The 25,615-nt window shown below is 52.0% G+C and overlaps 14 protein-coding genes across 14 annotated transcripts; 8 read left to right on the top strand and 6 right to left on the bottom strand.

The window, feature by feature from the left end:
• Nucleotides 1-28: 28 nt before the first annotated feature.
• On the bottom strand, nucleotides 29-1,232 carry OGAPODRAFT_17553 (uncharacterized protein). The gene has a single exon (XM_018355194.1). It carries the CDS (start codon nucleotides 1,195-1,197, stop codon nucleotides 67-69), a length of 1,131 nt encoding a protein of 376 aa, XP_018208958.1. The 5' UTR covers nucleotides 1,198-1,232; the 3' UTR covers nucleotides 29-66.
• Nucleotides 1,233-1,366: 134 nt separating this feature from the next.
• Nucleotides 1,367-5,065, bottom strand: OGAPODRAFT_96078 (uncharacterized protein; the record flags this gene model as incomplete). Its single annotated transcript, XM_018357872.1, has 1 exon — nucleotides 1,367-5,065. One exon carries the CDS (start codon nucleotides 5,063-5,065, stop codon nucleotides 1,367-1,369), a length of 3,699 nt encoding a protein of 1,232 aa, XP_018208957.1.
• Nucleotides 5,066-5,260: 195 nt separating this feature from the next.
• OGAPODRAFT_17552 (uncharacterized protein) lies at nucleotides 5,261-7,022 on the top strand. Its single transcript, XM_018355193.1, has one exon. It carries the CDS (start codon nucleotides 5,320-5,322, stop codon nucleotides 6,961-6,963), a length of 1,644 nt encoding a protein of 547 aa, XP_018208956.1. The 5' UTR covers nucleotides 5,261-5,319; the 3' UTR covers nucleotides 6,964-7,022.
• Nucleotides 7,023-7,033: 11 nt separating this feature from the next.
• OGAPODRAFT_103670 (uncharacterized protein) lies at nucleotides 7,034-9,979 on the top strand (the record flags this gene model as incomplete). Its single annotated transcript, XM_018353196.1, has 1 exon — nucleotides 7,034-9,979. A coding segment is annotated over one exon (788 nt), but the record flags the coding sequence as incomplete, so codon positions are not given.
• On the bottom strand, nucleotides 7,034-11,084 carry OGAPODRAFT_96075 (uncharacterized protein; the record flags this gene model as incomplete). Its single annotated transcript, XM_018357871.1, has 1 exon — nucleotides 7,034-11,084. The coding sequence occupies one exon, from the start codon at nucleotides 11,082-11,084 to the stop codon at nucleotides 7,818-7,820; it is 3,267 nt and encodes a 1,088-aa protein (XP_018208954.1). The 3' UTR covers nucleotides 7,034-7,817.
• A 196-nt stretch (nucleotides 11,085-11,280) lies between these two features.
• Nucleotides 11,281-15,318, top strand: OGAPODRAFT_78284 (uncharacterized protein; the record flags this gene model as incomplete). The annotated part of the gene is made up of 1 exon (XM_018356438.1): nucleotides 11,281-15,318. The coding sequence occupies one exon, from the start codon at nucleotides 11,281-11,283 to the stop codon at nucleotides 15,316-15,318; it is 4,038 nt and encodes a 1,345-aa protein (XP_018208953.1).
• Nucleotides 15,319-15,399: 81 nt separating this feature from the next.
• OGAPODRAFT_36264 (uncharacterized protein) lies at nucleotides 15,400-15,627 on the bottom strand (the record flags this gene model as incomplete). The annotated part of the gene is made up of 1 exon (XM_018355322.1): nucleotides 15,400-15,627. A coding segment is annotated over one exon (228 nt), but the record flags the coding sequence as incomplete, so codon positions are not given.
• Nucleotides 15,628-15,757: 130 nt separating this feature from the next.
• On the top strand, nucleotides 15,758-16,805 carry OGAPODRAFT_78283 (uncharacterized protein; the record flags this gene model as incomplete). The annotated part of the gene is made up of 1 exon (XM_018356437.1): nucleotides 15,758-16,805. One exon carries the CDS (start codon nucleotides 15,758-15,760, stop codon nucleotides 16,787-16,789), a length of 1,032 nt encoding a protein of 343 aa, XP_018208951.1. The 3' UTR covers nucleotides 16,790-16,805.
• A 62-nt stretch (nucleotides 16,806-16,867) lies between these two features.
• OGAPODRAFT_17551 (uncharacterized protein) lies at nucleotides 16,868-19,063 on the bottom strand. The gene has a single exon (XM_018355192.1). It carries the CDS (start codon nucleotides 18,992-18,994, stop codon nucleotides 17,438-17,440), a length of 1,557 nt encoding a protein of 518 aa, XP_018208950.1. The 5' UTR covers nucleotides 18,995-19,063; the 3' UTR covers nucleotides 16,868-17,437.
• Nucleotides 16,868-19,063, top strand: OGAPODRAFT_96072 (uncharacterized protein; the record flags this gene model as incomplete). Its single annotated transcript, XM_018357870.1, has 1 exon — nucleotides 16,868-19,063. The coding sequence occupies one exon, from the start codon at nucleotides 16,871-16,873 to the stop codon at nucleotides 17,450-17,452; it is 582 nt and encodes a 193-aa protein (XP_018208949.1). The 3' UTR covers nucleotides 17,453-19,063.
• Nucleotides 19,064-19,334: 271 nt separating this feature from the next.
• OGAPODRAFT_17550 (uncharacterized protein) lies at nucleotides 19,335-23,541 on the top strand. The gene has a single exon (XM_018355191.1). The coding sequence runs from the start codon at nucleotides 20,030-20,032 to the stop codon at nucleotides 22,817-22,819; it is 2,790 nt and encodes a 929-aa protein (XP_018208948.1). The 5' UTR covers nucleotides 19,335-20,029; the 3' UTR covers nucleotides 22,820-23,541.
• Nucleotides 19,335-23,560, bottom strand: OGAPODRAFT_96069 (uncharacterized protein; the record flags this gene model as incomplete). The annotated part of the gene is made up of 1 exon (XM_018357869.1): nucleotides 19,335-23,560. One exon carries the CDS (start codon nucleotides 23,558-23,560, stop codon nucleotides 22,841-22,843), a length of 720 nt encoding a protein of 239 aa, XP_018208947.1. The 3' UTR covers nucleotides 19,335-22,840.
• Nucleotides 23,561-23,590: 30 nt separating this feature from the next.
• Nucleotides 23,591-24,208, top strand: OGAPODRAFT_10605 (uncharacterized protein; the record flags this gene model as incomplete). The annotated part of the gene is made up of 1 exon (XM_018353227.1): nucleotides 23,591-24,208. The coding sequence occupies one exon, from the start codon at nucleotides 23,591-23,593 to the stop codon at nucleotides 24,206-24,208; it is 618 nt and encodes a 205-aa protein (XP_018208946.1).
• Nucleotides 24,209-24,319: 111 nt separating this feature from the next.
• Nucleotides 24,320-25,569, top strand: OGAPODRAFT_17549 (uncharacterized protein). The gene has a single exon (XM_018355190.1). It carries the CDS (start codon nucleotides 24,410-24,412, stop codon nucleotides 25,532-25,534), a length of 1,125 nt encoding a protein of 374 aa, XP_018208945.1. The 5' UTR covers nucleotides 24,320-24,409; the 3' UTR covers nucleotides 25,535-25,569.
• The last annotated feature ends 46 nt before the right edge of the window (nucleotides 25,570-25,615 follow it).

Genomic DNA, 25,615 nt, shown 5'->3' with positions numbered 1-25,615 from the left:
AAAATTAAGTGTTGGGCCACATGCCTCATTTGGTGTACCTTACTTGTATTTACTTACCTATAGTGCTCATGCCTCGAGCCGCTCGGCAGCGAGTCTTCTTTCGATCTCGGCAAGCTCCCGTTCACGAGCCTCGATCTCCTCCTTCTTCAGCATCAGGTCGCGCTGCACGCGCTCCTCGAACGCACGCAGCCGCTCTTCCTCGAGTCTGATCTGCTCCTCCTTGTCGTCCAAGGCCGGGCTGTCAGCGATCTTGGGCGATGGGTACGCACCGTTTCCGTTGGCGACGCCCGTCATGCTCGTGGCCATCGAAGACACTCTGGCCCTGCTGATCTCGCTAACGTCGCCGATCTCGCCCTCTTCTCCGAGAGTCTTGGCACGGTAGTTCTCATACAGCACCTCGTGGGTGTAATCCTTGAAGTCGTTCAGATGTGTGATGAGTAGCGTGTTTTTCAGCGACAGAAAGTCGCTGATCTCGTTGTCGAAGATATCGATCGTGCCCCACGGATACACCCTTACACGCTTGACCTCGCCCGACGCCGGGTCCTTGTGCGTCGTGTTGGACCCCATCACCGCAAAAGGCAGCGTCTTACCCAGATACTTATTGAGCTCGATGGTCTCCTCATCGGCGCCTTCGTCCAGGTTGAAGAAGTCGTCGTTGAAGTCAAAGATAGGCAGCTTGTAGCGTTCGATGTCTTCCATGATGAGTTTCTTGTTCAGTTTCAGCTCAGGGAGCGTCAAAGAGTCTGCCTTGGCAATCACCGGCACTATATTGACCAATTCTCCAAGCGACTGCATGAAAACGACGTCCTGTTCTTTCAGTCCGTGGCCAGTCGGGGTGATGAAATACAAACAAACGTGGACCCGACAGTCCTTGAATCTGGGGTTCCTTCTAAGCTTGGACTCTTCAATCAGAATCTCGTCGTACTGGTGTTTGACGTAATCGGTAATAATCTGGAATGACACGCTGTTATCCATGCTGGTGCCAAATCCAGGGGTATCGATCAGGTTCAGACAGATACGCACGCCCTCGCCGTCCTCTAGCTCGACGGTGCTTTTCCTGAGCTGCATCTCGCGGTCCGGATTGACCAATTCTTCGGGGGAGTACATGTGGATGGTCGAGGAGGGCTCAACGATCAGCTGGTCGCACAGCGAGTTGATGAACGTCGAGCGGCCTGAACCACTCTCGCCGACCACCATGACGGTGAAGTTCAGCGACTTCTTGAGCGTCTTTCTTTTACGTAGAGCTGCCGAGTTTCCTAGGACAGTAACCATGTTGCCAACGCGTTTAAAATAAATTCGCGTAGCAATAAAATAAATAAAATAAATAAATTACATTTCGGCCTGCACAGCCGTGATACATAACCATCTATCCAGCTCTCGCCCTAATTGTCTGCAGCTGCTTGTAACGGCGCTCCCAGTTGAACTGCCAGTCCGAGTTTGTCCAGATCTCGCAGAACTGACTACATAGCGTGCTCACGTTGCGGACATAGCTCGGCAAGTTGTGCTCGCTGATGAGCTTGAAGTGAGTCGTGCTGAATATACCGGGGATTCCTGCTTTTCGGAAGATCTTGACGCGGTAGTACCGCTCGGCGCATGGCTCAATCACAATGCTCATGAAATTGAACTGTGATGCGATCTTGTGGAACAGAAACGGCTTGCCCGAGTCGTTCCAATAGATGTTCACAAAGTCGTTGCCGATGTGCCGCTTTTTGCTGCTCACAGCATCGTCCGTCCCGTGCGGCATCATGGTAGTCACGTGGAAACATATGTGGGACACCGGTGAGTGGTAGTGCACCGTGTATTCGCCGTCCTGGTCGTTCTGCGTGTCCAGGCCGCCAACGTAGTAGTCTCTGCACCCACGCAACCTAATAAGCTTGCCAAGCCGCGTCAAAAACGCCTCGTAGGCCTCGGACCCGAACTGGTTGCTCAAAATGTCCTTTTCGGTCGTCTGGCCGGCCCCAATGTACACCACGCCGATTTTGTGCAGGTTCACCACCGGGATCCGGTCCATCACCGCGACAGACCGCCTAGTCTGGTCGTCCATCTCCAAAGGCGTCAGATCGGCGTTTCCAGCCCCCAGAAGCGCAGAGACCACAAACGACGGCTGCAGAGACGTGTGTGTGTGCGATGGAGGCAGCCTCACTTCAAAACGGTCGATCGCCGTCGATCGACGCAGCGTGAGCAGCGATTTGGGACTGTGTTTGTGGCTCGCCACCGTGAGAAGCCCGCTGCCGTCAAGCCAATGGCGCGTGTCGTAGTCCTTGTGATTGTCTATCTCTGTGTCGACGGCGAAAATCTGTCTTGTGCTATTTTCAGCCGTCACAAACCGGTTAATGGCCTCGTAGTGCACTTTATTTTTCGTGTCGTCCAGACCAAGAGCTACCAGATTTTTATTGATGAAATCAACAAGCTCGCTGCGCTGGTCCATCGAAAGCTTGAGAAACCAGCCACAGACTGCGCGGTACGACATTGCTGTTGAAAACAACAGCAACTGCTGGCTGACCTCGAACGTCTGGGTCGACGGCAGCCTGTCGAGCGAGGAGTCCAGATAGTCCACGTCGTGCTCTTTCTTGTTTTGGAACGAGTCCTTGGAGTACTCGATGTACTTGAACGCAATGGCAAAAATGCGTTTATAGTCCTCCGTGGTCAGATTCGAAATTAAAGCAGGCAGTTCTGAAAGACTGAATAGCAGGTCCAAGATGGGGGCAGCGGTAGCAGCGGTGGACAGTCGTGTCTGCAGAATGCTCAGAATGGGGCCCAGAAACCGTTTGATCGAGGCAGGAAACTCGTAGCACGAGACGATGAGAAAGTGCAGACACGGAATACCGGTCTTGTCCCAAGACTTGAGAGCCGAGATCACAGAGCTGATCAGTAGGTCTTCCTCTGTTCTAGAAAAAATCGCTTGGTACGCCGGAATGGCCGACAGTGTCCTGACCAGCGCGACCTGGACGTCTGTTTTCGATACGGCCACCGGCCTGAAAGACGACGGGAACCGCAGCTGCAGCTGATGGCAGAGCGTGCGAATCAGCCGCAAGATCTGGTCCTGAGACGGGAACAGCGACGAGTACGCCAGCTGCGGACACAGATGGCCCAGCACAAATGAATACACCTCCCAATCGACAAAGTTTTCGAGCGTTAGAACGACCAGTTCGAGCCAGTCACTATGATCGCATCGTTCGAGACACCTGTGGCTGCAATTTTCCAGCAGCTCGCGTGGCAGATATGTGAGGGTCTCGGGATACTGCCATTTCCAGCTCTCGTTGCGCGTATGGCCGGTGTCGACATTCCTTGCCAGGTTATGGCACAATCCATCCACGTTGCAGACGTCAACGAAGTGTATATAGTGGTCTGCGGGCCTGGCGCGTGCCATTAGCCTTGCGATGGTGAGAAAAGTGTCGTAGTCGGTAGAAATGGTAGAGGAAGCCAGTTCCAAGAGATAATCGAAAATGGCACCGGCTTTGCTCGTGTTGCGGGAGCTCTGGCAAAGAAATAGCAGCGAATACACGACATGCTGGGTGAACACGGCAGTGGAGGGGAATCTGGAAATGAGCAGCTCTAAGAGCTGGTTGTCTATGCGGAGCAACATTTTTGCGAGCGTGTCGGGATAGCGCGCAAGTTTCCAGAAGCCCTCATTGAGGAGGAGGTCCAGATAGTGGCTGAGAGGCTCGCGGTTTTCGCAGATGTCCAGTGACTCGAAAAATGCCAGCTCTAACACTGCAAGCACCTTGTCAGTGGTGCCGAACGTGCTCAGGAGCAACTCACAGTTCTGCTGCCAGTTTTCAGTGATGGCCACACACAGAAGCTCAGATTTGTAGCTGTCCATGACGTAGTCAAGCTGTGACTCCGACAGAAGGTGTCTATTTTTTTCAAATAGCCGGACGATGTGCTCGCGCCACAAGGGATTAGTGGCGGCCTGCAGATGGTCAAAAAGGCGCGACAAAGTCGACCTGTCCACGGCCTCCGAATCCATAGCCATCAAACAGTCCCAGAACCGCGCGTCCATAAATTGTCGTTGCGAAACAAAGCCTAAGTCAAACAGCGAGAGCACGATAGAGCAGATAGCGTTGGCCACGGCTGGCTGTGTCTGCGCCGGACAGCAAACAATAGCCGACAACAGAAGTCCACTAGCCGTCTCTAGCACGTCCGTGACCAGCCTGCCGACCTTGGATGTGTCTCCATAGTAGTCCAAATATGTTTGCACAAACACCAGACAGCCATACGCGGGTCTCTCCTCGGCTCCAATAATTTCAGAGCACTTGACAAACGTGAGCAGAGTATAATTTGGGCTGCTCAGAAGCGACACCAAAATGCCGTCAATTGTGTGGTCCAGCTGGATGTTGCCGAGTAGCTTAGCTCTGCCAAGAATGGCGACGATGTCGCGAATGCTGGAAGGTGGAACACTGCCGAGAGATATGTATGTGTCTATGATCTGGAAATATGCGGTGAGAGTGTCGATGTTGGCGGCGCGCGTGGCCAAATCCAGAACTTTGGAAAGCAATTTCGCAAGGTCCTTGGATTCGAACAGATTGAAATTGAATTTCAGACAACTGGCCACAAACAAGGTGACCTCTGTCTGTGATTCTTCTCGTTCGGGCAGGTTGTTTAGCGTGCTCCACAGGTACTTGAAAAACGGGTATGGCTGATATATAAGCAGGTCGTAAATGTCACGGCCCTCGTTTGTGAGCAATTTGAGACTCTGGACGCTGTAATCGATGTCCGACTCCAGATACTCGAGTATATCCTTGTAGTATGCCATTTTAGTCGGGGTTGAGTGATCGCTGGCCTCAATGCACGTGAGAAACAGATTGAACGTCTCCAGACGGAGCTGGGCCGAATTAGAAAGCTCGAGGTTTTGTTTGGCGAGAAACCACAGCTCCGGGATAGACGAGATGCTTACAGTCTTGATGGAGGAGATCAATTGGCGGACAGCAGCGATTTTCGCGCTAGTTGACCCCGTCTTGAGCGTCGCAACCAGATCTTTTTGATTCGTCAGGTCGGTGCCCACAACCGTCGGCTGCACGGCTATGGGCTTCGATCTGAAAGTTTTGGATATCGATTTGAACATGACATGGATTTTTTATGTATTAATTACAATTTTTTTTTCTGACACATCTTTTTTGATCTGTCAAAACATGTTGTTGTTTTTCCAATCACGACGCAAATGCCTAAGGTCTATAAATACCGGCGGCGCGCGTGTGCAAGGTAAACAACATAATGATGGACCGATTCATTGATCCCCTGTGCCAACTAGCCGCTAGCCCTACCGCGCAGTCGCTTACTTTAGGGTTCAGTGCGGCTATTCTGGGAGTAATCACCACGATGGTTACTTCCAACAAAGATCAATTCCGTGGAATTGATCTTTTACAGGAACTCATAGACATTGAGAACGCAAACAAGAACCAGACGCTTGCTAATTCGAAATACGAAGAGATGCTCGAGGTTTTCAGCGTGGTGCTCGCATTGGGAGCACTTTTTTTCGCCGTGCTCTTTGTTCTTGTTGGCGTGCTATTTTGGCGCCTTAGAACACAGAAATGGCTGCTGAGCGAGTTTCAGACAGAAATCGTAGACCTAAAGGCTTCTCTGAACCAATTCGTCGCCAAGGAAGATGAGCTCTTCTACAACATTTCTGTTCGGTTGCAACAGGAAAGCGATACCCTGAACGCTAACCTCAACACGGCGGTGAAGAACGGCATGTTACAGATCGAGGAGATAGTGGCAAAGTTCCAGACAAAGGCCAAGACGTATCGCCAAAGCATCAAGAACGAGCTGCAGAGGTTTGACACCGTTAAGGAGGTTTCTGAGAAGACGGAGCAGAACCTCCACAAGTTTGAGTCCTCTCTTTCAACCTACACTACTAAGATGCAGCAGCTTGAGCACCAGTCTGCGAATCTCAAGAAAACAGTTGACCAGTACGTTTCTCAGGTGGATATCAAAGCAGAACTGATGGATAAGGAGCATGAGCTGGCTAAGATCCAGATGTGCAAATGCAACCTGATGCTCACGAACTCGCAAATTTTACTCGAGAAAGTTCTAGGGAACATGGACGGGAGCGCTGATTTGAGCCTTAGCGACGTCCTAAAAGATCTGGACCACAATTTGACGCTGGACTCGGACGCTTATTTTAAGGCGTATTGCGAGTCCACCGATCTGACGCTCGTGGATATCAGCAAGAAGCTCGAGACAGTACAATCGACGTTGGGATTGCACGACGAAAGCATCCAAAAGACCCGCAGCGGCATCGAGGACGCCAAGCGGGACATGCGCGAAGAACTGAGACAGTTTACAAGCAGAAACGAGCAGTGGGTGTACAACTGGATTTCTGTTCTGTACGGCCTGTTCACGTCAGACATTGCCCAGCTGCAGATCCAGCTGCTCGGGTTGGACGACCTAGACTCGTTGCGCAAGCTGGAGGAAACAGGAGCGTACCTGAAGGACGAGTGCGTGTTCATCGAGAACTTTATTTTTGAATGCAAGAAACAATGTTTCAGTCTGCTTCGCGAGCTCAGTCTGCTGCTTTTCGAGTTCTATCTGCTCAAGACCGACTATCTCAGCCAGGACCAAATCCTCCAGGAATGCGACACACGCATCGAGACCACTGTGGCAAGACTGTTTGAATTATTCCAAACCAGCTTGCAGAACTCGTCAATGAACCACAAAGACTCGCAAAACCTATCCACCATAATTAGCAAGTTCCAGGACAGACTGGTATCAGACCTAAAGCTCACTTGTTCCAACTTCAACGTCATTTTCAAACAGAACGTCGAGGACTTCTTCATCATCTTCAAAACGCTCAAGGAGATGGATGAGCGTCTTCCGAGCGACGAGGACTCCGTAATAGTGAACAACCGCCACTCATTTTCCGACGACGACGCAAACACCACCAGCAGCTCTGACTCTTGGGGCTTGGACGACGCTTCCGCTTACAAGCCGCTGCGCTTGGTCGAGAAGAGGACAGTTTCGTGATGCCGTCGCGTCGATCGCCGCCGGTAAATATTTTTTCTATTCAATGACATTTATTTTCGTCTCCATTGGATAATGGCTCGAATAATACTGCTGAAAAACAAAACAGTCCCCACGGATCCATACGATGAGCTGTTCAGCCAATACCAGTACGAGCCAGTGTTTCTGCCGTTGCTGAGACACTCGTCCATAAACGAAAAGGAAGTGAAGGAATTTCTCAAATCTGATCTGTATCTGAACGAGTACCAGGCACTGATTGTGACGTCCCAGCGGTGCATCGAGACGCTTGCCAAGCTTCTGCAGGAGCTGCGGCACGAGAAATTTGAGCGGCTTGACCAAATACTCAACAAGCCTTCGTACACCGTGGGCCCCACGACGTCTCAGTACTTAAAGAACTTGGGATTCACAGATATTCGTGGCGGCAAGGACGCTGGAAACGGTTCTATTCTGTCGGACATCATCATCAGTGACCCGATGTTCCGTACAAGCGCCAAAAAGGTGCTATTTCTCACGGGAGAAATACGCAAAGACATTATTCCGCGAAAACTCAAGTCCATCGACTTTAGTGTCCTCGAGCTCGTTTCCTACCGCACAGAACCTCTCGAAGATATACAATTCAGATATGAGCAGCTGTCACAGACGGCGCCAGAAAAGTCGTGGCTGATATTCTTCTCCCCGCAGGGAACAGCCGACATTGTGAGTATTCTCAAGGAGAAGAAGCATAATTTTCAGATTGCGTCGATCGGCCCGACGACAGAGGAGTATCTTCTAGACAATGGTATCAAGCCGGCAGTGGTGTCGTCTAAGCCAGATGCCGAATCGTTATTGTCCTCGATAATGAACTATGAACATGCTATTTAGAATGAATACGTCACCTTGTTGAGTTCAGAGACTACCAATAGGTTCTCGGAGCTATTTTTGTAGTCGAGCTCCATCTGGATCTGGAAGTCAGACTTGTTTCTGATTTCTACCCGCGGCAGTTCCAATTTACCCACACGCAGCGGCGTGAGAACAAGATCGAACTCGTAGGCGGCACTCTTGTCCTTCTGGAGGTCCAGTTCGAGGTCAAGGTTTTTCAGTCCAGCGATAAGCCAGTTGTTCTCGTTTTCCACAAGATCCAGCTTGAGGTTGATGTTCTTTGGGACTTCCGGCTCGTTCTGGAACCGCACTTTTTTGTTCTCCTTTTCTTCCAACTTGAACAGGAGAACGTGTAGCGACAACCGAGTGTGGATCGGTTCGCACACTAGATACTGCAGCTGCTTGGCAAACTGAAACTCGACAATGTTGATTGTGTTGATCACAGGGAGCGTCACCACTATGTTCAATTGTTTCCAAGACGCAGAGATGAGCTCTTGTTGCACGTCCGGAGAAATATCGTAGCTGCGGCCAAAAAAGCCTCGCAGCTTGTCGGCAAGACTCTGGGCGTCGGCAGGATGCAATTGCGAGAGCATCTTCTGGTGGTGTCTGGTCTCAAACGGGTCAGTTTTGATGCAATTTGTCAAAGAGTAATGGTTGAGCCTTGGTTTCTGTGCCCTGAAAAATGTACGCAGAATATTGGAGTATTTGATTAGTTCCGGCTTTTCGCTCAGAATCTCCTTCTCTAACATTTTCTCGAGTCCAACAACTATCTCGTCCTCGATGTCATTGTAGTCAATCTGCAGGTTCAGACTCTCGTCGCTCAGGCTCTCGATCTTGTAGAAAAAGGTCGATCCTTGGTCGTTGAAAGCGATGATGTTGCGCGGCTGCTTCCACGTGACCACCTTCGAGTTCTGCGACGTGAGGTCTACCTTCTGAACCCTAACAGGGCGGTTGTGAATCGGCGAATTGATGGAATAATTAGAGAAGAGCTGCGCCGATTTGAAGATGTCCTGCACAGAGACGGCGATCTGGAGCTGCGTGTCCAGGTCTTTGGTGACGTACACAGAATGGTCGCCAAAGACCAGCCCAAAGGACAATGAGACGGTCGTATTCGACACCTCGGGCGGGAAAAAGTACGGAATTCGCACCGTCACTGTCGAGCCAGGCAAAAACGGGCCGTTGCACTTGAACACCAGCTGATCCTCGTCATTTTCCACCTCCGCATCAACAACCTCTCCGTCGCTCTCAACCACATACTTTGCCTTGGGCACCATTCGGTCGATATCTGTTTTGTGGAACACAAACTCGCAACGCGGGAGCTGCTCAGAGCCAACTCTGGCGACAAGCATAATTTCGTCCCTATTGAGGTCTCTAACTCGTGGAACAACGGCATCTATGACGGTGTTTTGAAGAACCTGACCGTTTTTGTAGAACTGCTCAATCGGATATGCAAAAATGCGCGAGTCGAGCGTTCTGCGGATTTCCAGCTTGCCCGACCGCACCACGATGCTGCGAGCTTCCAAATCGCCACATACCAGGTCCTTTGACTCAACCTTATAATTGTTGTACTTCTCCAAACGGCAGCAACCAAGCCGGAACTGCGTGTTTTCGAAATTCACCACAATCTCGTCCACGGGCAGCATGATTTTGCTGGTAATCCGCACTCCCAGCTCGTACGTATCGACGCCGGACGGGTCAATGCAGGGAGCAAGGTCGCAGTCAAACAGGTCGGTGGACTCAAACACCACCGGGTCTGTCAGGTTGTCGAGGATCTTGGACAGTTTGTCGGACTCAAACGGCTCGTCTTTGGCGACAAGCTCCAAATACGACGTCAACAGCACGGGCAGCACATCCTCGTACGTTGCACTCAGTTGCTCAAGATTGGCAATAAATATCTTCAGGATGCCCAGCGTAATGTACTTCCATTCGGAGTTTTTGAAGTAGGTGAACGAGTCGTTCAGAATTTCCAGAGACGTTTCCAGATTCTTCATGTTGTGGAAGTATATCAGTGCGAGCTCGGTCGATAACGTGTCGACGGTGCGCGGCCGGGACTGTGCTTTGGAATAGTCTTCAATCACTTTCTTCGTCTCGTCTATGGCGTGCTCCTGGAACTTGCTTTCTGACTCCAGGATGCTCTTAACGGCGTCGTCGAACGGCTTGTATTTTTCAGAATGCATCGGAACGTCCACCAAAGAACCAGCAAGCGTGTAACCCATGCAATGCGCGAGTTTTATCAGCTCGTTGCGTCTCAAAATGCGGATGTCGCCCAGTTTCTCGTACAGCTCTTCTAGGTCGTGCTCGGCGCCGCCCAGTAGCTTCTGGAGCTGTGCATTATTCAAAAAATCAGTGATCAAAACCACCGCTATCTCGTTCTTCTTGTATCTCTCGTCGAGCGACTCAATAAAACGCGAGAGTACCTGCATCCATTCCATCTGGGCGCGAATCATGAGAGCCTCGGTCGTCGCGGTTTTGAGCAAAATGTTCACCGACTGCTTGTAGAAAAACGCCTTGAGTTTGAACCTGGACTTATAGTCAATTTCTGGCGTCTTGTCAGCAAGTGGCAAGTCCCCAAATGAACAGCTTTCGATCCCCTCGTCGAGGTCCAGTTTATCAACTTTAGCAAACATATCTTTGTAACAATGCAGCGCGTCCTCCAACTGTCCAATGCTCATAAATAGATGGGCAAGTTCGTTCATGCTGTCCAGAGTGTCACGCGAGCGATAGTACGCGAGTCGGTGGCCGATCGACTCGACAAGCCCTATTTTGACCGAGTTGGCCAGGCCGGCCCAGGCTTCCTTCTTCTCGACCTCAGACGGGTAACTTGACTTGATTTTGAAGATGTTGTCGAAAGTGAGCATTTCGTCGGCAAAGTCCGTTTTCAACTTGTTCAGCAGGTTAGTTTTGAGCAGTTTTTCTGCCCTCGAAACGTGCGAGGTGTTCTCGTATAAAATAATGAAGTAGACAGACGTCGGCTTGGCCGACTTGACGTTGTTGAGCCATTGTTTGACCACAGGCCGCACTCGCGCGCGGTATTCGTCTATGCTGGTGCTGCTGATGAAAATGAGATTAATATACTTATTATCTGTGGACTGGACGTAGTTGAGTTTTATGTTACTGAGGGTGCGCACCGAGCTGGCGGGACCCGGTTTCCAATGGAGCTTATCAATCCGTGTGATGGTCTCAAGGTCTTTCTTGAGGTGCGCGTAAAGCGAGAACGGGTCGTAGTACCCTATTTCCAGCGGAATAGGCGCATCTAATTGGTCCATATCATCAAGATCAAAAGATATTTCAAAATAAAAAAAATAAAGACGATCGACTCGCGTTGGAAATTATTTTCTTTATTTTATTTACTGCAAAATGCCATCGCAAGATAAACACAAACGGGTCGCTGCCAATCCCGAACTGAACCCGTTTTTGAGCAGGGCATTAGCGAGAATATACGGCGATGATCCATCTGTGGAGATGAGATTGCCAGAGCCGTCTGTTGCCGAAGATATCGAGTACTGGAAAACGCTGGCCGAGCGGGCCAACATCCCTATAAAAGATCCTGAGCCGGAGCAGGAGGCTCCAGAGGTACACAGGGAGAAAGAACACCATGTTGCAAAGTCATTGAGGAGCGTATTTCGCAAAGATATGCCCGCAACAGAGGTGCCTTTGAAACGCATTCCAAGAACTCGCAAGGACGATTTCGGTTGGTACCGCGAGTCGAAAAAGCGTTATGCGAGGTATTTGGCAGCTTCCGCACGCGAGGAGCGCGAATTGTACGAGCAGATACACAAGGAGTACCTTGCGGAGCGCGAGAGTCTGAAAAGGCTTGAGGAGGACGAACATCGGGTGGCCAAGCTTGCGCAATTGCTTCGGGAAGTTAGTGAAGCTAAGGAGGTGGATGAGCCAGAGGAAGGATGGAAAGTGGAGAAAAATAATAAAAAGGAGCAAGAGGAGGAACAAGAGGATCAGGAAGAGAATGACGAGGGAGAAGAAGAATCTGACATACAGCAAAATCAGAGCGCACACTCGGACAATTCTATTGAGGTGATTGAACTTGGCTCTGAAAGCGAGCAGTCGGAGCAAGAAGAGCCGCAGGGCTCTGAAGACCAGCCAATGTCGGCGCGATTTGCAGGGAAGCGGCCTCCTCCAATTAGCAACTACGTGGTGAGCAATTATGGCGAGAGTGAAGACGAAAGCGGCGAGAATGAGGTTTGGAGCGAAGGTAGCGAGGAGGAGAGCCAATTTGGCGAAAGTCAGGCAGAGGAGAGTGTTGAGGAAAGCGAGGAGGCGAGTGAAGAAGAACAGGAAAGTGAACAGGCAAGTGAACAGGAAAGTGAACAGGAAAGTGAACAAGAAAGCGTGCAAGAAAGCGTGCAAGAGCCTGCTGAAGATAACTTTGATTCCCAAGTCTCCGAGAGCTCGTCTGGCAAGCCGGAAACACAGCAACCTCTGGAGCTACAGGAAATCGACCAGATTATGTCTGAGGCAGATAGCATATTGAACCAGCCCGTTGCGAACGAATCCATTTATTATTCTTATCACGAAAACGAGCAGCCCACTGAAGTTCCAGACTGGACTCAGATCGCTCTTCTAGCTCAACAGGAGACAAGCGTCTACGAAGACGAGGTCGTTGACGAAACCACACGCATAGAGGTTAAGGCTGAGGAGACAGCAGAAGCGGAGGAAATAGAACAGCCGGAAGAGTCAGGAGAGACGGAAGCAGCTGAGGAGCAAGTTCATGAACCGGGCGAATCCGAGCAAGCTAACGCCGAGGAATTGGAGAATGCAGAAGCGTTTGAAACCGCTATTATGGACACTACCGAATCTGAGCCGCCTGCTCCAACCAAGAGAACCAAAATCCCTCCACCCGTGGAGTTACCGAAACGAGTGCCAAGTCCAAAGTCTCCAAAACTGAACCCTGGTTTGTTGGATCTTTTGTCAGGAGCGTTCGACTCGTACAACAAGGCCAGCGAGGAGAGCAATCCAATGGTGTCTGAGAGTGCCGAGAAGTCTGTGCATTTTGTGGAGTCCAACTCCGACATTGACGCGCAGAAAGAGGCCGATTCCAATGCGATGGATGCAGAGAGCACGAGCATCGAGCATGAGGAGACAGCGATGGAGGCCGACATGGTAACGGCTACGGAGGGCGAGACCGAGCAATCGCAGGAATACGACGCCGAATCGACGTATGTAAACACAGCGTACGACACGGCGATGGACTCTGCGGTCGAACACCTCGAGTCTGGCGACGATCCCGCGATTGAGGTGGTGGCCGAATCATCGGTGATCGAGAACGACGCTGGCGACGCGTCGATCGACGACACCATCGACCAGGCGGCGTATGCGACGGCTTTGCTGAACACGACGCAGGCAGACGACGACACAGAGTCGGTACTCGCGAATCAAACAGTGTACTACGACGACGAGAACTCGGACTTTGAGGAACTGATGGAGCCGGAGCCCGCAGAGTCGCTGGCCTCTGACGAGGAGGTGGCAGGCAAACGAAAACACGAAGAGGCAGATACAGAGCAGGAGCCGAAGCGCGCCAAAGTGCAGAGCGGATTGCTTGGAACGCTGGAGCAGTTTGCGTCGGGGGCAATGATGGATATTTCGACGCCGGAAATTGATGTCAGGGGGGACGAAGAGTGGAAAGAAAAGACTGAAGAGGAGGAGAAGGAGGAAGAAAAGACGCAACTGGACGAAGAGGCGGACGAGGATCAGACGCAGCCTGCGGATGAACAGGCCCAGTTGGATGTTTTAGACCACGAACGTCAACCGATTGCAGATGCTGAGCCGGCAGGATTTTTCAGTTCTCTGAGAGATTTTGTCTCTGGCGCGATGTTGGAGATGGAGAGTGATGTCGACCGGCGGGATGTGTCTGAGGATAGCGGAAAACAGCAGTCCGAGGACAAGAAACAGATGGAATCGTTTGAGGATCAATCTGAGCTTGAGGAAATTGCAGACAAGGAATCTCGTGAAAAAGAGGCAGGAGAGGATTTGGAAGCACAAGAGCAGCTGCATGAGGCTGCTGATAAGGAAGAAGCAGAAATACAAACACAGCATAAAGATGAGCAAGAGCGTGAGCAAGAGCCGGCAGAGCCAGAGGAACAGACGGAATTTATTCACGTCCCTGCAGCGGAGTCTGAAGAGGAGCCAAGCGAAAGTTTGGCTGCACAGATTGAAGAAGAAGAAAATCCAGTACAAACAGAAGCAGAATCAGATAGTACAGAGCAACTGGATATAGAAGCTTGGGAGGACGTTTCTAAAGACATTCCTGGAGCAATTTCCGAAGAAGCCCCTGAAGCTCTTGAAAGTAAACAGGAACAACCAGCGGCCCAGACACTTGTCAAAACATCGCCTACGGACGACGAATCTAGTCTTGCTCCTGACTCGCAAGTTGCAAATTTGGGCTCAGATTCTTTGCCTCCAACACGCGGCTTCCTCGGGCTGCTCGCGGACTTTGCTTCGGGGACGCTAGCCGACATTTCCCCGAGCGGATCTGACATTGAGCTACATGAGCATGATCCGGAGCTGGAGCAGGCAGAACAGGCAGAGGAGGCAAAAGAGCCACAAGAGCCAGGAGAGGTCGCAGAACCGACTCCTGCGGACGCCGAGTCAGAAGTGGAGCTCGACCAAAAGCCGGACGAGAAGACGGCTATTCACAGACAGCCTTCGCCAGAAGGATACGAGGAACCTGTGCAAACTATCACGGTCAGGCCTGACCCTGCTTCTCCAGAGGCTTCGCCAAAGCCCTCTCCAAAACTTTCCAACGCCGATGTGCCAGAGAAAGACGTTCCTGTCATCCATGTGCCTGCAACAGAACCAGAAATCACCGTCAAGCCAGAACCTCTACCGTTGTCCTTGGGCGACGTGCCTCCTTTGACCGCACAGACGCACTCGGAGTCGGAGCGGAGCAGGGACTCTTCACCTGCAAGACGGACGAGAGGTCGGTCTCAAAAGCGCCACAGCTCAGAACCGCGCGACAGCGAGAGCTCAAAGAAACAACGGCGCGTGGTTTCCGACTCTGAGACTTCGCGCAAACCAAAGTCGCGCCCGTCGTCGAACGGCGACCGGCTGTACCGTGCCAAGTCGCCAATCAAAATCACCAGCAGTGGAATCTCGACGCGTAGCGGCCGCGTGCTCTCGTATGAGCTGGAGCAGAAACGGGGGGAGCAGAGCAGGCCGCCGCCTCCTGCTACTTTACCCAAGGCGGTGAAAGACCTGGTGGAGGAAGCCGAGTTTTTCATCGAGGAGGAGAAAGCCAAGGAACTAAAGGAACTTGTTGACGAGGCACAGCAATTTGTTGAGGAGCCTGTTCCGGAGCTCAAGGTGGAAAAAAGACGCAAGCCAAAGAGCACTCCGGAACCAGAGCCAGAAATTTTACCAAGACGGACGTCGCGGCAGACAGGCCGCGCGGCTGCTCCGTCGGAGCCTCTTGCGCGAATCCCGCCTCCGCGTCGAACTCGTAAGGCGCCGAAGGACAAGAAACCCAAACCCAAATCTAAAAAATAGCTAACTTAATATATTGTACATTAGATATTAGTCGTATTCATCCTCCTGCTTCTGATCGGCGGCTTCCTGCTCGGCAACCGCCTCACAGGCATCCACCCAGTCTGAGTAGATGTCGATCGGCTGGGAGAGTGAGTTTATAGGCGTCTGGAATGACTGGCCACAGACTTTGCATGATAATGAGCCGATGTTGATTTTCTTATCCATAGTACAATTTACCGACTTTTCGTGGTTGCAAAACAGACACGAGAACTGTGTGTCGAGCTTCTGTTTCACCTTTTTGACTGGGGCGGCCTTTGTCTTGCGTTTTCCCTAGTTGTTAGCGCATCGCAGGACCCATACTCACCATTGAATAAAAAGAACAAGTGAAATATTATTATCGACGGGACGATTTATACGTGAAATATTTTCTAATTTTTTTAAATTTTTTAGATCTAGAGGCATGCCACCAAAGAAGACCAAGAAGACCGCTGGCGCAGCCAAGAAGGGCAAGAAAGTTACTGGCACAGTGGTAAACACAGACACAAAGGTCCAGAAGGGCGTTTCTGTGAAAGATGGTGCTGTGAAGAAGGCTGTTAGCGAGTTGATCAAGTGGAAGGAATCGCAGAAACCTGAGAAGCCGCAGCTCTTTGACGACGACGAGGCCAGTTTGTACATGCAGTTGACCAGTGTCAAGTTCTTTAGCAAGAAGCAGGTGCTCAAACCTACGGCTGTGGCTGTTCCGCATCCTGTGCACGATCTGGAGAACGAGTTCAAGGTCTGTGTCTTTGTCAAAGACGGCCAGATCGACGCTGAAACTCTGGAAAAGATTGAGCAGGAGAACATTCCGCATCTCGCCAAGATTATCTCTGCTTCTGAGCTCAAGGGAGCCTACAAAAGCTACGAGGCCAGAAGAAAGTTGCAGAAAGAGTACGACTTGTTTTTGAGTGATGAGAGCCTGATCACTGCTCTGCCGAAGCTGCTGGGCAAGATTTTCTACTCGACATCAAAACTACCGCTACCGATCCGACTCAAAACCAAAGAAAACGTGTTCTCGGTGACCACGTTGGCCAATCAGGTGTCGAAAACGATCCATTCTGTCCATTACGTTCCTCCAATGGGTGTGAATCTTACCATCAACCTGGGCAGTGTCCGCCAGCCGCTTGACAACATCGTGGACAACGTCCAGGCTCTCACACAGCATTTTGAGAAACAGCCATTGAAGACAATCCAGTTGAAATTGCTGGAGTCGCCAGGACTGCCAATCTATATTGCTGAGCATATATTCAGTGAGCAGGACATTGGCGAGGAGGAGAAGCCTGCCAAGGACGAAACCCCGGAAGTGAGGCTGACCAAGTTCGAGAAGGGGCTGGTGGAATTGGCTCTGGACGAGGATCAGGCGCGCTCGATTGTGGGGCGTAAGGAGAAGAAGGTGAAGAAGCTGAAGCGGGGGAAAGAGAACCAGAACGGGGGCGATTCCAAGAGAAGAAAATAGTGTGCTAGTTAGTAATAAAAATGTGCTATTTTTCCAAGTTTTTGAATTATTTTTTTTGTTTTACGGCTGTGCAATTAACTCATGGTGACTAACACGCTCGTGGTGACCGATCAGTATCTACTGGACCAGGCGAACAGCGATCTTCTAGATGAGTTTCTTGCGAGCTTACAGAAGTGGGGTGCCGAGGACAAATCCGTCTCGATTTCCGTGCTGCGTTCTCTGCGTCGGATAGTCATCATCTTCGACACGCTCGAGACAGCTCAGAAGGTGTACGAGGTGCTGCAGAGCCAGGGATTTCGGGTCACCTACTCTCGCAGGAACTCCGCGCGCTCAGAGTCACAGCTGGAAGTGCCTGCGCGGCTCGAACCCCCGGAACGCCGCGTGGAGTTGCAGTCGCCGCCGCCGTCCCCGTATCTGGGGTATGTGCAGGAGCCCGAGGAGCCGCCGGAGCTGATCACGATGACGGAGCCACAGTCGTTTTCGCATTTGCTGTACCAGCCGACGCACGACGAGGCGGCCAGAGAGCGTGTATTTTCCGGCCGGGAAGAGGAGCCGCGCGTTCCTTTGCTGATAGTGGACCGCGAGGAAGGCGAGGCGTTACGGAAACGGCAGCAGGAGATCGAGCGGGAGAAATTAGAAGAATATAAACTATCTGAGAGATAGCACCAATGCCAAAGTCGCAAGCATCAGGGCCTCGGTGATATATAGAGCGACTTTTGGCTCGCTTTTCAGCGTCAGAGTGTACACGGTGAGGAGGCAGGTCGGGGCGGCGACGCTGAGTGCGCTGCGTATCAGCGCAAAGCAGCCGAACAGCTCTCCGTTGCGGTCGGGCGCCTGGTTGTACTTGAGCACCGTCGAGTGCAGCACGGGGTCGAGAATGGACCCGAATCCCTCGAACAGGAAGCTGGAGAGGAACAGCGACGGCGACGCGGCACAGATCATCAATAGTCGGCCGACACTGTTCATGAAGACGGCAAGCAGCATGGCCAACTTGTCGGTTGCGTCGATTATGGTGGTCTCCTTGCGGAAGTGGTGGGCGAGTTTCCTGGAAAACCACGGGTTGAACACGAGCAGGACGCTTGCTCGGCACAGCATCGCGAGCCCGATACAGAAACTGAGGTCTCTGGATGACCACTGGAATTTGAATTTGCCGTAGATTGTCCAGACGATGCCTGCTCCCATGGTGGCAGAAAACATGAGGACTTCGATGATGAGGAGTTTGACGACCGTCCAGCGCGCTGTCCAGTCGATGTTGCCGCTGGCGTCGCGTCTGGTGACCCACAGCAGGCGCAACGTCGAGCCAAACCCGTTGGCAGGCTTGGAAATACTGAAGGACGACATTTTCCTGCTGGACCGACGCCTGAGTTTCCGAGACCGCGACTCCGGCAAAAGTATCAACACCAACACAAGATCCAGCGCGTGCACGAGCACAGACAGCGCGTAGATATTCAGCATCGGCAGCGGCAAAAACGCCCCAGTCATTGGGCCCAGAGTGAGCCCCATGTAGAAAACAGCCACCAGAACAGCCAGGTACGTTTGCCGCTGCGTTTCATCAACAACGTCGATCAGATAGCTGTTGGACAGCCCTATGGTGACGGGCAGCGAGCCGGCCAGCGAGCCCAGAAAGTGCACCGTCAGACACCGCGCTGGCGTGAACCATGCCTGATCTGCTTGGAAAATCAGCAATTTGAGACACCCGGACACGACGTAAATGAGGATGTTGTACACGAGCAGCGGCTTGCGTCCATACACGTCGCTCAGGCGTCCTATCTGGACGCTCACAAGAACGGTGCCGACACCACCAATCAGGTTCTGCCACCACTGGATGCGCGTGCCCAGCTGCTGGCTTGCTGGCGAGCCGCAGCTGATCATCCCGCCCGGATGCTTCCTGTTGTAGTAGTGGCACGCCCCGTCGAACGTGAGGGTGAGCTCCTGGCCCTGCTGGATGCCTATTACGAACGCCGTGACGAACACCACGGCGCAGATCATGAACACCGACGGTCTCTTGTGCCATACCAGTCTGCGGTGGTCTCGCAGATTCTCCAGCATGAGATCCATGTCCGATTGGTCGAGCTCGTCGTCGCTGTCGCTGGCCGCACACGTGCCGCGTTCGGGCATGCTGTGTCCGGTCTGGCGAACCGCAATCACGTCCTCCAGCACGTCGTCCTGGAGATACGCATCAACCATTGGGTCATCGAGCTGCATTATGGGGCTGAGCGGGCTGTGACGGCCATCCCCTCCAACGTATTGCCGTTTTGGCGAGCTGAGCAATCGGTCTGTCTCCTGGTCCATAGCAATGCAAGATTAGAAATGCAGCTAAATAGCACGGCCGATTTATTATTGACAGTAATTTTTTTTATCGCATCTCCTATTTTTATCACCACAAACCCAATGGGGGACGAACCAGCGGCAAACAAGCCCAGCCGCGCCACTGTGAACCCCGTGTGCGTGGCGACGGTGACGCGGTACTTTGACGGCCACAATGACCCGGCCCTGCTCAGTCTTATGGTCGACGATATCGTGTACGTGCTCAACACCCCAAACTCCCGGTGGTGGGACGGTATCCTCATCGACCCGATCGGAAATGTCACGCGTGGATGGTTCCCGCCCTCGCACACGCGCATCATCCAGCAGGGCACACCATTGCAGCCGTCGGTGTCCACAGCACGCGACGAGCGCAGGACGCTCGAGTCGCTCAATTTCCCGAAAAACATCTCCTTCTCGTCCACCGCCTCCGCCCAGACCCCGCACAGAGAGAGCTTCCAGAGCACGCGGTCCGGCGACCGCTCGCAGTCGGTCACGATGGCGTCTGCCGAGGAAATTAACTCGTACTTCTCGCAATCGACGTCGCATCCGAGCTTCAACTTCCTGCCCGTCTGGGTGCCCGAGATCACGCAGGACGACGAGTTCGTGTACCACAACAGCGCGCTCAACGTGTACGCGAAGGAGCTGCCGCTGATTAGTGCCGACTACGTCGACCACGGCTCGGCACTGGAAAAGACAGACCTGTCCAGGTTCAACGGGCTGGATGTGGTGCCGATCGACGCAAAGGAAACCGCGGCAGACTCCGAGTCGCAGGCAGAACGCACATACGACCAGCCGCAGAACAGAGACACCATCGTCGACTGTCTCACCGACACAAACGGCAAACTGTGGCACAGCCCAGACATGTTCTACTTCTCGCCCATGGACGTCACCAACTGGCCAGACCTGTACAAAAAATTCCGGTATCTGGTCAACATGTGTTTGGAGGCAATCAGCAAGAACTCGCGCGAGCTGTTTCTAGTGCATCTCAACAGCATCTCCGAAACCGTCACGCTATTCCATCTCGCCAGCAACATGGGGGCTAAGGACCTCGAGCGCAACGGCGTCGCCGACAGCGTGCGCGAAAACCTGCGCAAGATGACCAGCTCGCTCTCGCAGCTGGCCATCAACGGGAACCTGCACTTTGTCGGGTCGAAGCATTCGCAGTACTATCTGGGCGGCGACGATGCGGTCGACGAGGAGGCCAGCAGCACAGACGAGCCAGACCACGGCAGCCAGACTTCGCACGGATCCGAGACGTTTTTGCGTCGCGCGGAGCGCGACACCGTTAAGCTTATCAAGCGTGCGGGCTTTCTCAAGGAAACATTTTTGCGGCTGCGGTATTCGAACCAGGTGGACGCAGAATATCTGCCGTTGGTGTATCCGCGCTTCTTCAAGGGCCGCTTCCACGCAGGCAATTTTGCAAACCCGTTCGACGACCTCGGCAGCTCTCTGCACAGCTCCGAGAGCCTGTTCATCGACCCTCACTCGCACAAGAACAACGTTCTTCTTGACGACGAGGCCATCGAGTATCTGACCGACTACAAAACCAAGGCGTGCGAGATCCTCGAAAACGTAGTCCAAGTGCTCAGCACGCAGATCCCGAGCGACGTGAAATATAAAAACTTCATCGAAGACCGCAACCTCAACATCGTCACGCTTATCTACCATAGCGTGCCGTCGCTGAACCGTTTCCTCAACATCCTCGAGTCGATCGACTTCACTATCTTCATCATGGTCAACCGGCTCGCGCGCAAGGAACGGCTGCGCAACGAGCGAGTGGCCGAGGACGACGACCCGGAAAGCGCGAACCGGCTATTCTACGAAACCACATCCAAGCAGCTCGAGCCCGTGCTGACGGAGTTTGTCGAGCTCAAACAGTCTTTCCACGACACGCTTAGCGACCTCATCATGGACGCACAGAACATCACCGTCGACGACCCAGAGGTATTCGAGGGTATGAAAGAGGAAGAAATGTTCTACGACAAGGCTATAATGTCGCTCAAGACAGAGCAGTTTTCGCGCGCCCTCGTGGCCAACCTCAACGAAAAGGACTTCAGAGACCTCAACGACGGCGAGTACCTGTACGACTCGAACTTGAAACTGCGTGCGACGATCTCCAAGGCGCTGGAGCAGTTTGACCTGGTCATAATGTCGACGACGCAGCTGAAAGAAGAACGCCAGTCGATTCTCAACTACTGCACGCGGCTCATGAACACAGACTTCAGCGTCGCGTCGCTATTTGTCGCCGAACGTCACAACACCATGATCTCCTCGCTGAGCCAGTCAGAGTATAGCTACGGCAGGCACAGGTCACGTGACACAGAGACAGAGCTGCCGTGGTTCTTGGACGCCGACGACGAGGAGCGGTCGGTTATTTTTGACATCAACGGCATCAAGGGCGGGCCGCCGGGAGGGCTAGTGTCCCGGCTGGTGAACCCGACGCATGACAATGATGACGAGTTCAAAGAGACCATGCTGGCGATGTTTGTCACGTTCATGACGCCGGTGGCTTTTTTCGACGCGCTCATGGACAGATACAACGTCCAGATGCCCGAGGGGCTTAGCTATGAGGAGTACAGCATTTGGGTGGAGAAGAAGCTCAAACGGCAGCGCGAGGAGGTGCTACGCACCTTCGCCAAACTGTTCAGCACCGCGTGGTTGGTTCAGTACAGTTCTTCGGAGCTGCGCTCCAAATGGGACGTTTTTGTTGACAGCAACAATGTGGATGTCAAGCTTGCGCAGCTTGGGCGGTTGGTGATGGCGATGAAGACGCAGGACGAGTGGTTTGCTGAGTTTGGCCACGGCAACCCGGAGCCGAAGCCGTTTGAAGGCCGGCCGCCTGTGCCGCTGATGCTGGGCAAGACTCTGCGCAACACGAACAAATTGCGGCTACGAGACATTGACTCGATGGAGTTTGCGCGCCAGATCACGCTGATTCAGTTCGAGCTCTTCAACAAGATCGACAAGTTCGACCTGCTTGCGCGGTCGTACCGCTTCAGCCGCATATTTAAGCACCCCGAGCCGGTTGGCTCTAAAAGCATCGCCAATTTTGTGCGCAATTGCAATGTTATCACGCATTTTGTCATCTACATGATCTTGCGCCAACGGGATATCCAGGCCAGAGCAGAAAACATCAAATATTTCATTATTGTCGCCGATAAGCTGCTAAGACTCAGGAATTACTCGAGCATGACGGCAATTATTTCAGGGCTGAGCTCGACGTCAATCAGCCGACTGAAGAAAACCTGGGTACTTGTGCCCAAACACTTGGTGGCCAACTTTGAGAAGATGGACCAGCTGATGTCGATCGGGAAGAACTACAGTGAGTATCGCAGCATCCTGAAATTTGTGAACGAAGACCCAGAACCGTGTCTGCCGTTTTTGGGCATGTATTTGTCGGACCTGCGGTTCCTCACCGACGGGAACTCCGACTACCTACACAACAACCGCAATCTTGTGAATTTCGGCAAACGGTTGAGCATCTATCGCACCATCCAAGAAGTGATCAAGTTCAACTCTAAAGCCTACCATTTCGAAAAAATCGACGAATTATGGAGCTATTTCTATGATATGTGGGAGCAACTCCCAGACGACGACAAGCTATACAACATTTCGCTGAAGCTGGAGCCGATGGTCAGTCTGGTGAACCAGCAGGACAACGAGAAACGTGCACGAGGAGTGGACGCACGTGTGTTCAAGAGAAACGTTCCAGCCCGCTTATGAACCAAATTAATGTATGAATGCTTACTGTTTGGCTGTAGCTTTCTGTAGCAGGTAGCCGTTGATTTCTTTTCGCAGCTGGAGAGAGTCCTTTTCGCAGGTGTCAATGGCCCGCTCAAACGACTCGTCGAACACCGTAAAGTCGCTCCAGATGCCCAAAATCTCGTCCTGGCCGCTAAAATTCACCGCCATTTCGTGCTCCGCCGCGCCTGAGTACCCGCACGAGGCCACAGACCGAATGTTAAGCCCAGAGTCTACCAAAGCAACACTCACGCCATTAATAATGTTCTTGAGCGTGTAAACCAGCGAATGGGCAGGGTTCAGCGCCACAACCTGCACAAAGATCTCGATCGAGGATTTAGGGTACTTTTGCAGAAGGATTAAGCTCTGGAAGTTGGATAGCATAAACGATTCCAGTGACGCAACGACTCTCTCCTTATCAGGAGTAACATTCTTTCTATTGTCTTTAAGATTGTCCAGTGGTAAAAACTTTGACAACTCAACGCTAACCTTCAAGCTGGCCTGGTCGTTGAACGATCTTGTGAAATTCGGACGAGGTCCGTAGATAGACGTAATTATGATGGTCTTGTCGTTCTCCAAGTACGACGATCCGCTGCAATTTTGTATGAGTCCGGTCTCCAAAAAAATCTTTGAGTCTGTGTGCTGTGCAGGCGGCTTCGACTGGGCGAAAACCAGCGGCTTGACATTCGCAGGCCCCAAATTTCTTCTTCTATCAACGTTCATTAATTAAAATAATTTTTTGTTATTTTTCCCATGAATCAACTCCAGGATTTGATAAACAGTGTCGGCACAAGTTCTGTTGCACAAACAGTTTTGCAAAACGAGCACGTGCGGAATGCATGGTCTGCTCTGCAGGAAAATGAGCGCTGGCTTTTCTACGGCAGCCTGTCGCTCGCTGTGGCTCTGCTAGTAGGCAGGTCGCTTCTGAGCCAGCCGAAGCCAAAGAAGAGAAAGAAGTCGCAAAGGGCCAAGTTGACAAGACCCGAGCAGCCAAATCTGAGCCCGGAGCAGCAGGCGCAGCAGGACATTGACGCCGTTTTGCGCGATTTTGAGACCAACTACGTTCCGGAGATAGACAAGTACATCGAGGGTGTGGAGCAGGAAATCGCCAAACCAGGCCCGTCGAAACGGAAAGGAAAGAAGTCTGCAAAGAAATCGGCGGTGTCGTATAAACAAAAGTTTGAATACCAGTATCTGTACTTCAACGAGAGCTTGTTGAAGCTATTGATGAAACTGGACTCGGTGGAGATCTACGACAACCAGGACCTCAGAGCCAAGCGCAAGCAGTGCATCAAGACCATCCAGAAGTACTTGAAGAAGCTGGACTCCTACAAGCCGGAAATCGACAAGCTTACCAAAAAGGGTCTGTAATTTTAGTTTTGGCTGTGCCAATTTTTTTTCAATTTTTCTCTAGACGGCATGAAAGAGAACCTTATTGGAAAACTGGATCTGCTGCAATTCAAATACGAGAATCTGGATCCTCCGCGGTTTGCTCTTTCTCGCAAACTGGCAAAGTCCAAAAAAGCGCACCATGTGAAGCTGCTGACGCTCCCCGAGGACCAAGCACTGAAGATGATCAAACAATTGAAAAGAGAGCTATTCGAACGTAAATACCATTCGGCATACTCCAAATTAGAGCGGCTTCTGGGCGGACAGATCAAGCAGGTGCTCAAGAACAAGACTACGAGGCCAGAAGACCGGAGAGTGTACGAGAAGTTGAAGAATGAATTGGATACGGTGATTAAACAGAAACTGACCAAGGTGGGGTCCAAGATATTCCATCGCGAAGAGGTGCGCGAGGTCCCGCCAGAGTCTTTTTGGGCAGACCGTGAGAAGCTTAAAGGGCACACGTACGAGACAGAACTGAACAATCTCGTATCTAAGTTGTTCAATAAAAACACAGTCAAAGAGGTGGTGCAGCAGACAGAACATAACTTCAAGCTGGTTCTTGGTGTTGACAAGAGGGAAGCGAAGACTGAGACCGCCAAACGGAGCGAAAATGAGCAAAAAATGCTGCAAGACGAGTCTGACGAAGCGAGCGTTTCTGAGGACAGTGAGAGCTCTGACGATGAGAAATTGGACACGATCTATTCAACCTACAAGTCTATGGTGGCTGGGTCGTCTGATGAGGATGAGGGCGAGCTTGAAGAAGGTGTAGACTACAATCAGCTCACAGACCAGGAGCCTAGCGAACAGGCGAGCGAGTCTGACGACGATCAGCCGGACTTCGAGACGGCAAAGGCAGAGCGCAAAAAACTAGACAACGACGACTTCTTCAGTGAGCTGCAGCTACCTGCTCTGGCCGGCGGGTATTATTCTGGCGGAGAGGACGAGGATGAGCTGGAGCAGGCCGAAAAGGACATGAAGCAGCTGGCCAAGGAGCGCAAGAACAGACGGGGACAGCGGGCCCGCCAAAAAATCTGGGAGAAAAAGTACGGCAAGAATGCAAACCACATCAAAAAGGAGCGCGAGCGGGTGCAATCTGAGAGAGAGAAGCAGCGTCTTGCGTACGAGGAACGGGTGCGGAAGAGAGCCGAGAAAAAGAAGCAGGAAGAGGAGAAGAAGAAGCAGGAAGAGGAGAAGCGGCGCAAGCCATCTGTGGCTGACAAAATGCATCCGTCGTGGGAGGCCAAGCGGAAGGCCGAGGAGGCGCTGAAAAACGTCAAGTTCCAGGGAAAGAAGGTGAAGTTCGAGTAACGAGGTGTAGATATAGAATGGAAAAGAAAATTCACAGCCTGAAAAATATTTTTATGTTGAGGACATTGCGACTGTTACGTC

This window comes from Ogataea polymorpha (genome assembly GCF_001664045.1).
Source record: "Ogataea polymorpha strain NCYC 495 leu1.1 chromosome Unknown OGAPOscaffold_7, whole genome shotgun sequence".
Classification (NCBI taxonomy): Eukaryota; Fungi; Ascomycota; class Pichiomycetes; order Pichiales; family Pichiaceae; genus Ogataea; species Ogataea polymorpha.
Note: the sequence above shows the minus strand (reverse complement) of the source record. Positions and strands in the feature narration are given on the sequence as shown.

Excerpts from the sequence above, each read along its gene's own strand:
- OGAPODRAFT_17553 (XM_018355194.1), bottom strand. The coding sequence starts at position 1,197 with ATGGTGGTCGGCGAGAGTGGTTCAGGCCGCTCGACGTTCATCAACTCG.
- OGAPODRAFT_17552 (XM_018355193.1), top strand. The coding sequence starts at position 5,320 with ATGGTTACTTCCAACAAAGATCAATTCCGTGGAATTGATCTTTTACAG.
- OGAPODRAFT_17551 (XM_018355192.1), bottom strand. The coding sequence starts at position 18,994 with ATGCAGCTCGATGACCCAATGGTTGATGCGTATCTCCAGGACGACGTG.
- OGAPODRAFT_17550 (XM_018355191.1), top strand. The coding sequence starts at position 20,030 with ATGTGTTTGGAGGCAATCAGCAAGAACTCGCGCGAGCTGTTTCTAGTG.
- OGAPODRAFT_17549 (XM_018355190.1), top strand. The coding sequence starts at position 24,410 with ATGATCAAACAATTGAAAAGAGAGCTATTCGAACGTAAATACCATTCG.